The sequence below is a fragment of the Sinohyriopsis cumingii genome, unplaced genomic scaffold, assembly GCF_028554795.1.
Source record: "Sinohyriopsis cumingii isolate HCF-2022 unplaced genomic scaffold, ASM2855479v2 utg000229l, whole genome shotgun sequence".
Taxonomy (NCBI): domain Eukaryota; kingdom Metazoa; phylum Mollusca; class Bivalvia; order Unionida; family Unionidae; genus Sinohyriopsis; species Sinohyriopsis cumingii.
This window is the reverse complement of record NW_028315879.1, coordinates 3851050-3860887: the sequence shown is the minus strand read 5'-3', so window position 1 is coordinate 3860887 and position 9838 is coordinate 3851050. Positions and strand designations below refer to the sequence as shown.

Below are 9838 nucleotides of genomic sequence, written 5' to 3'. Positions count from 1 at the left end.
TATTGTCACTGGACAAGTATGTAGCCGTGTACCTCCTCTTTATCAACTGAACGACATGATGAATGATTTGTTAAAAGGAAGCATTAAATTCCTGGAGTTAAAACTAGTGGCAAGAAAGGAGATATCAAAAGCATTATTGATGGAAGAACACGTACTGTAGGTATTCGTGATCAGAGGAAGTGAAAGTTCGTTGAAGAGAATATCCACCTATTTTTGAAAATGCCTCTCCAGTGAATTTTGACCAATGTATCTTGTATACCAAACAAACCGCTTGACAACAACCAATTAGTTTTGGAGATATGATAAAATCAGCTTTTTGTACGGTAGCACCCACTTTAAAACCAATGATGCCTTGGGGATAGCATACCTTAAAAGATGACACTTTGAAGAAAGCACAGTAATTTCTTCTAAACTCCCCTTGTCGACAAAATGCCAAAGAAGCCTTCGTGCGAGCAGAAAAAAAAGTGTTAAATCAAACTGGAAAAAAAAACACATTTTATGTAGCCTAGACACCCCGATACATTCGCGTAACACTTCTAACCAAGGCATTACTACTTCTTCATAGGCAACACCAATGACGAAGCAGAAAGAGACGTTGAAACCCCTTCATATCTCATAAACAAGTTAAACAAGCGCGTAACAAAGAGGAACAGCCAGAGGATTGAAAGAGTTTTAATAATAACTGAAACAAAAACTGATGCAATGAAACAAATACTGACGCACCGAAATTCTTGCGAATATTCAGAATTCATTCTGTCTGCCTTTTTACCCACCATTATGACTATCTATGAATCCCAATGGGGAGAATTTTATTCTATGTCATCTTTGACTAACTGAACCAATAATCATTTAAAATCAAAGGACAATATTCTACAAATAACGACAAACTAGGAAGATGGTTTCATGAACATTACGGCTATTTCTTGTCTTTAGCTGAGAAACAGTGCGCATCGATGGCAAATTTACAGATCATTGGAGGTCAGGATTAACTTGTCAAAATTGTAAAAGTGTTCATGTTTAAAATATTGTTTGTTATTAAACATGTTGATTAAAAATATTGTTTAGACTTTTTTATACTGAAAACAGAACTCTATGAATATGATCTTTCTCTCCAGCCATCTTAGCAATGATTGCCTTCACCGCGTGCCGAATTGAACGAAATGATTTCGACCACGTCTTTGCTTTAGACATATTATAGGTTGCATTCACTAGTCTGACCACTCATTTTCAGTCATACACCAGTCATGGAGGCATCAATGTCGGAGTGCCTGCTGTGGTAGGAAGAGGGGAGAGGGTCACATGTGATTCCTGCGCCGCCACGTTCAGCTAATGATGAGCATGCTACTAGATATTAGGAAGCCAGGGGTATAGTTGCATATACGTGTCAGTATAAACACAATTGCTCACCAACCTACCATTCCACCGAAGTCGAGTAGTAGAAACGAGCGGACTACCATCAGGAAGTAAAAAGTACACCGATTCAGCGGGCGACAGTCTACGAGGGTAGCAAGCCAGGGAAGAGCAGCCCAGCGAGGAAATCCTCCATATATAGCTAGGAGAGGTAGCTACCCAGTTCATCGAGGAGAGGAGACAAGCTAGCACACCAGACGTTTCCTGGACCTGCGAACAAAAGACTTATGACGTTCAGCAACCTAGGAGAGAAATTTAAATCGTTCCAGTGTATCCAATAAATTTTCTGGGATTGCAGCACATTGTATATGTATTAAAAACACATGTTAGAAAGAAAGAGCGTTGATATAGTCAGTCAACAGCGGTATATATACTTTAGCATAATTTAATAAGACCACCCTGGCTGTCACCTTCTCTATATGTCTTGTTGGATTGGGGTGAGATTGAAGGATTAGAATGGGGGATTAGATGGCCGAATGGAATAGTTGGGCTGAATCGGTTCTTCATCAGTGAGCCAAGATCAGTATGCATTTATCTTATTTAGATTTTATGCTCTGGACATATTGGCGAGGAGAGAAAAGTGTTGTAAAAGTTCAAGCGGGTTGAAAGGGGAGGGAAGAGTGAAAAATCACATGAGAAACTGCTAAATGTGCTGCAGGAGTAGGACCAGGATTTAAATTAACATCACCGGCTATCAATAACAAATTCAGCCGACCGGCTATCCATAACGAATTCAGCCGAAAGGCTATCAATAACGGGTTCAGTCGACTGGTCATCAAATAAACACAGCTTCAACCTCCCAATACTTCAGATAAGAGAGATGTAATAGAATTGCCAGGTGCTTGGATCAGGAACAAGATTGCTGATAAAAATTATTTAGAAGGTTTCCCTTTTATGTATCTGAGTCACGGTGATAAAATATAATTTCAACTGAAATAACGGGGATTTTATCGATTTACTGTCGGTCTAAAGCAAACAATATACTTGCCTCGATAATAAATGACATGTTTGACCTTTTAGTAGTTTATCACGAAGGCAACGCTCACTGTACAATTGCATATTGACATGCATGCGTCTTAATCGATTTAGACTTAAATCTTACCTTCGTGATTTTTTCTTAGAGTCGAAAACGAAAGTAAAAACTCGAATGTTGAGACCATAAATAAACGGCCTCGAACGAAACTATTTTGTCGCCCTTGAAAGGACACTAAGAGAAGCATAGAAGAAACGTAAAAAACGAGATTTACCTTAGAAACGTGGGTAAGAATGGGATCATTCTACAGCACGCCAGGTATGTGATATGCATTTCATTTACATACTTTGAAGGGTTGTGATGACTATTTATGCCAAATGAACGAGGAGGGAAATATTGAAAGAACAAATAATAATCTTTGAAAATATGTGGTGGTCATGGCCTGAGTTTCCTTTCCTTTTCTCATGCGCATGTTGTTGTTGTTTGTTATAAGGTTTAACGCCATTTTCAGCACAAGATAGGCTGTACATGGCGGTCAGTACCCAGGAAGAACCCTGGAAAGAACCTCCGACCTACGAGAAGCTACTGGCAAGCTTTCTCATGCACACACATTAGCTGAGCCCGAGACTCGAACCTACGCAGGCAGAGGTTAGATAGCAGTGATCCATTACAGTGAGCGCCTTAGGCCACTCGGCCACTCGGGGCCCCCTTCATACACATGTAATACTACCATTAATATTGATTCAATTAACCGGTCACAACGATGAATAACGTCTCGTGATTTTCGACACAGTTCAACCTGATACAGGGTCTTGAAATCAGAGGGATTAATTCAATAGTAGTTTTATTTGCAAGATGTACTAGATATAATTTATTCTAATGGATTTTTTCCACACTTATCGTTCAACAAGTTTTGTGACAACGTTATAGTCAGGTACTATTATTATTTCAGCTATACTACTAATACTACTACTACTAATACTATAAAGATGATGATGATGATGATGATGATGATGATGATGATGAAGGTGAAGAAGAAGCATTATTATTAAATTGTTATTACTTACTATGGGTGATTCTAAAATAGCAAGCTATCAGTCTGTGTTAGTGACAGTTACAGCATGGACTTAACACAATTATTAAATATACGAGATATCAAAGAAGCTATTTGCGGCGGTATCTAATTTTTGACTTAAAGTTATGTGTGTCTTAGTACGTTGGAGATTGTCTGTGGTGCAACGTTTTCTCTATTAAAATCAATGGCTGTCGTTCAGTGAACAAAGATTTAACAAAGACGCGATAATCACATTACATTCATCATAACAAAAGTACAGCAAAAGGTGTAAAGCAACAAAAGCATGATATTCACACCTCATTCGTAATTGTTAAGTTAAGAACAGGAGTTAAATGTATCCTAAAGCATGACAAATGTTTTATTTTGTACTCTTGAAACCGAAGAATATAGCCTAGATATCGTTGTATACCCGTATGTACAGGTTAAAGTAAATCTATTTCGTCTTCTAAAGATTCATCTTCATTTTGAAATGACTAATGGAGTCTCTAGTCCTAATCTACACCGATAGTCTTGGTACAGATTTTGACTGAGAAATAAACATACTATCCTCAGTCAATTCAGGATTCTTTCTGTTTACTTGAGCTGTGTTCCAAAATGTTTTCTTAAGGCAGGGTTTAGATGTCCTTAACAGTAGCAACAGTGATTGCAATGTTACTAGCCTTGCTACTGTAATAGATGCGCTACCCTTTTATCGGTCTGATAGCGAGAATGTTGATTTCTCTGATCATTTTTCTCCCAATAGTGGCATTATGACATCTACAGTACCAGGAATCGAACATACTATTTATGAAATTAGTGATCAGGAAGCCACCGAATTAGCTGCTAACAGGAAGTGACTAGAAACTGTGATAACTTAGCGCCACTTGTTGTATCTGGAGCCATCTAGCTTCTAAATACCGATGCGTACATTATCTTTACCTGCAAGCTCGAAATGGCACACCGGATACTTTGTATTAGCATTGACACGTCACTAAAATACGTATGCAAAAACAAAATCTCAGATCATTAAACAAACAGGTGAAAATTTAATATTTTTTTCTTCTTCCGGCTGGAACACGTATATCGATACCTTCAACGAATGTTAAAACGTGTCTACTACATGTTAATGTCCAATGCCGTCGACAAGCAGATCTAAATGGATACGAAAATAATCAGTGTGAAAAATAAACTATGAATTTGATGATAGCACTTGTACATTATATTGTAATAAATTTCACAGTCACCGTGAAATGTTCTCAAATATATGTTAATAGTGTTAGAAATCATATATAATATAAATTGCTATAGGTCTACCATTTTGTTAATTTTGATTAAGTATATAACCTAGCTTTAGATTTCTTTCTGGAATCCGACTGGTTTTGAATTAATCTTTTATTTCTTTCCAGGATTTGAATTTAGTCATTTATTTTTTCTCAGTTATTGACGACAGACTCTTCCGTGCTAACATAGCCTACATTGATTGCCAGACACTCACATTTTACACCTTGTGCGACCAAACATGTGTTTTTACAGGAACTTCTGAATTAGAAAGTACTCGTTTGAAAGGAAGAACTAGAACACAACGTCATATATAAAATTCATAACATATATGAGCGTGAGATAAGATTTCAGTATGAAAAATAGATGTAAACAATTGACATGTCTTCTCGAAATACACAGATTATATAAACAAAAGTAGACATTTGCCTCAAATATCACGTTGCAAATATCTAATTTACTATATTAATATATTATTATTATTATTATTATTATTATTATTATTGCTCTCATCATTGATTTGTCAGTATTTACACTGGGTTGTATATTAGAGTAAGGGAGGTAACTACTATAACAAACACAATGTTGTTAACAATAGTCTCTAGCAGTGTTTTTGTGAGAGTATTTTTATAGCAGAAAAAGATTACCAAAATAAATTAATGACAGGGCTTTTATAGCGTTTATATCTCAATCGCATATACATTCACCGACTTTGAGAAGAAATACGAGAAACATATGTGATAAATTTACGACAAAAAGTATCTTGGGACGCAATTATTGCAAAGTCGTATGACTTAGAAAATATTAACTCTGCAAATGAACAAGCAATTACGAATGCAATACTGTAAATAACACTTGCTGGTGTTGCGTATTGGTCGAGGTGCTCGACTATGTCTTAAATATGGAATGAGCATTAGGTGTCGTAGATATTCTTGCCGATCAAACGGATCTGTTCGTGATCATTGTCGCACGCGCAGGCGAAACTCACCAGACCTATAACGTAACTAAATTAAATAATAGCTAGAATAGAAGAAACATCTTACGGCGTCAGCACTGTTGGAAATGATACAGATGTAAATGAAATAATAGCTAGGATTAAGGTGAATGCATTTTAAGAGCCTGGAAAAGTAAAACGGCTCCAAAAATGACCCAGTTTTCAAGTAGACAATTATTTCCCGTTTAAACCAGTGTGCGGATTGTGATTCCATTGAGGCACATCGCGTGAAATCATGGAATACGAATACCGCAAGATATAGGAAAAGCTGGCATACTTGGGTTATTACGATTCGCAAATAAACCACGTTTAGTTTAGCAACAACTTCCGCCGGATCAGCCACAGTCAATTAGAATATCAAGATTAATATGAAAATACCAATAGGTGCAATATAAGCTGACATACTTGCGTTATTATGTATTATAGTCGAACCGCGTCAGACTGTACGAGATCTTATGCAACAACAACACAATTAAATATTAAAATTCTCACACGTATCGTCGAGAATGAACAAACTCACCTTCGCATCGCTGCCACTATCGTCACTGATACATTCGAGTATGTTCGCCAACAAAGAATTCCAGAATTAAAATTATAAAAACGTTCCCGTGATCGTCACGATTACTGTGAGGTTTTCCAAGCGCATACAAGCCAAGGAGAGACACTGTAAAACTTTACTTAGTATGTTTCCGGGAATCATATCTACGCCGCAGCACGTTGGTGGGACAATGATGTCTTCAGGAATCACGGTTATCATTTTTCTCAGTGTGGAATTTACAATGCCGGGCCATGTAACCAAAGAAGGCTTTATACCATCTTTAACAGCATAGCCATGATTTCACATTGGTTCTAGTGTGATGTTGAATTATAAAAACACGAAGACTATTAACAATGAAATCGATAAAAGTTATGCACGAATCCTCGAAAAGTTCCAAAATTACTCCAGAGGACGTTACCGATGGATATTTTGCGGATGACTGAACGTTTTTATGCAGACTTTTTGCATGCATGCCTTTAGAACGCGACAGTTGCCTGGGAATCATAACTTTTACTGTGCCGGAATCAGTGAAAAACCACAGCCGACAATAATGCCGGATCAGCAAAAGCAATCTGGTATTTACTGCAATGGATGGAAATATGAAAGTCCCATATGTGATTTACCGGGTCTTGAAATGTCTTAACATTCCTGTAGACGACCAGAGATCGTTACATGAGGTTTTATCAAATACAGTTCAAGTTGTGTTACTGAGGCGTATTTTTTGTACTGTCATCAGATGCGAGGTGTGAACTGAACAACTAATGTTGTACCGTGGCAAGGACAAGGCAGAAAAAATATATAAAATCTCTCGATGTCACATTGGATACGGCCACAATTTGCTTTGATTGATTGATTGATTGATTTTTAACGGCGCATCGGCACTGTTAGGCTATTTAGCGCCAAACAAAGTGTTATTTCTATAATCTTTTAAAACTTATAAAAGGTCCTATATCGACCAGCGATATAAAAAGAACAAATGGTTGAAATTAAAAAACGGTAAGATGATAACGGTGCAAAATAAAGCTTCCCGATCAACGGGAGATGTAAAAATGATGAATAGGTATTAAAATGGGACGGTATATATATTGCATAAAACTGCACAAGGTGATAGCATAAAAGTCAGAGTTTAGAGTAAATATTTACGGCTTTCAAGAACTCTATAATACGAGTGATGTTTATGTTATCAAAAAGTTCTTTCATGTCATGCACAATGTAATAACGATCGCGCGTAGGTTGTAGGTCAAAGCACTCTATCATAAAGTGCTTGACAGTGAATGGTTCATTGCAAGAAACGCACTCTGGTTGGTCTTCACCTTTTAGTATGTGGGTGTGGGTGATATAAGTATGACCAATTCGGATTCTTGCAATGACTACCTCCTCCCTACGAATGGTTCTGTAGGAAGGAGTCCATTCTCCTAGAGTCGGTTTGATTGCGTGAAGTTTGCTATTTACAGCATCATTCCATGATGCCTCCACTTCTGACGTAAGAACTTTCTGATACAAGGTTTAAAATCAGTATATGGTATTTTAAAATTAGATGGTTCTTGAGAAAGGGCCATTTTAGCAGCGCGATCTGCTTTTTCATTACCTTTAATACCAATGTGGCTAGGTAACCAACAGTATATTATACTGTGGGAGATACTCAGCTCGGTATTTTTTACAAGTATGTTTTTCAATAATGGGTTCTCCAGTTTTCTATTGTGTAGTGACTGGAGTACTGATAGCGAGTCGGAGAAGATGATACAGTTTGAAATACGGTTCTTTTCTATATGTTGCAGAGCAAGGTCTATTGCTCTGATTTCGGCTGTAAAAATTGATGCTCCATTTGGTAAGCGAACTTGCGTTGTGTGATTTCCACAAACAAAGGCTGCAGCAGCCTTTTCCTCATCCTTTGATCCATCAGTGTAAATTCTGGTGTAGTTTTTAAATTCGGTGAGGAGTTCATGGTAAGAGTTGTGGAAGACAGAAGGGTTTGTTTCGGATTTTTTTCCATCGTGTAGCGTAAAACGTACTTTTGGTTGTTTAATTAGCCAGGGTGGTGTTTCGGAGATGGATGTTTTCTGAATTTTAGAAAGATCTATATTTGTAGTGTCAAGGCTGGATGATATTCTAATGCCAAAGGAAGGTATGGCGTTTGGTTTATTTTCGTATAAAGTTTTGTATTTGGGTTGAAAAACAGCCGAAAAAGCAGGATTCAGAGGGTTTGATTTTAATTTGAGAGCATACTGTGCGGAAAGCATTTCTCTACGATGCGATAACGGTGGTTCATTCGCCTCAGCTAGAAGGCTTTCACACGGGGATGTTTTAAATGCTCCCAGAGCCAGTCTTATTCCCTGATGATGAATTGGATCAAGCATTTTAAGATACGATTTTCTGGCTGAACCATACGCAACGCAACCATAGTCCAGTTTGGAGCGAATAAACGTTCTGTATAAATTTAGGATGACTTTTCTATCAGCACCCCAGTCAGTGTGCGCTACTACTTTAAGTAGGTTAAGTGCTTTTAAGCATTTAGCTTTTAAGTTCTTTAGGTGTGGAATAAAGGTCAGTTTTCTGTCAAAGATTATACCTAAAAATTTGGTTTCCTCAACAACTGGAATAGGTGTTCCATCCAGCGTGAGGTTCGGTTCATCGTGTTGTTTTCGTAACTGACAGAAATGCATGCATACCGTTTTTGATTTCGAGAATTTGAAACCGTTTGCATTGGCCCAATTTTGAATTTTGTTTATATTTTGCTGCAGTTGTCTTTCAATTGTATGCATGTGCTTTGACCGATAACATATTAGAAAATCATCAACGTATAACGAGCAATCCACACCAGGAGTCAAACACTTGGTGATGCTATTAATTTTGATGTTAAAGAGCGTCACAGATAAAATACTGCCCTGGGGCACACCCATCTCTTGCTCGTGCAGATCTGAGAGGGTAGAGCCCACTCGTACTTTGAATTCTCTGTCGGAGAGAAAGTTGGATATGAAAGAGGGCAGACGGCCTTTTAGACCTAGATCGTGCAGGTCATTTAGTATCCCGTACTTCCATGTCGTGCCATAGGCCTTTTCTAAATCAAAGAAAACTGCTACTAAATGTTCTTTCTTGATAAATGCATCTCGAATAAATGTTTCTAGTCTAACCAGATGATCGTTGGTGCTCCGGCCATATCGAAAGCCGCTTTGGAAAGGAGATATTAAATTATTAGTTTCCAAGTACCAGACAAGCCGAGAATTGATCATTCGTTCCATTGTTTTGCACACACAGCTTGTGAGTGCAATTGGTCGATAGCTGTTAGGATCTGCGCTATCTTTACCGGGTTTGGGAGCTGGTATTACTGTTGCCTCTTTCCAGATTTTAGGTACATTACCAGTAATCCATAAATTGTTGAAAATTTCTAGAAGGGCTGTTAATGAAGGTTCTGGGAGGTGTTTCAAAAACTGGTAATGTATTTCGTCAGGCCCAGTGGATGTATCGTGGGCCTTATTCAGAGATTCCTTCAGCTCATACATTGTAAACGGTTGATTATAACTTTCTGAGTTATTCGATGTGAATTTCAACCGTGTCTTTTCTTTGTGAGTTTTTAATCTTCCGAATGCTTCT

At 37.7% G+C, this 9838-nt stretch overlaps 1 protein-coding gene across 2 annotated transcripts in view; it reads left to right on the top strand.

The window, feature by feature from the left end:
- Positions 1–2560: 2560 nt before the first annotated feature.
- Positions 2561–9838, top strand: part of LOC149774458 (uncharacterized) — a 58003-nt gene continuing 50725 nt past the window's right edge. Inside the window, exon 1 of one of the 2 annotated variants that reach the window (XM_089945145.1) lies at positions 2561–2701. In XM_089945145.1, the coding sequence (XP_089801271.1) occupies positions 2677–2701 (25 nt within the window). In that variant the 5' untranslated portion in view covers positions 2561–2676. The remainder of the gene's footprint in view (positions 2702–9838) is intronic. The other variant, XM_089945146.1, reaches the window with a different exon arrangement.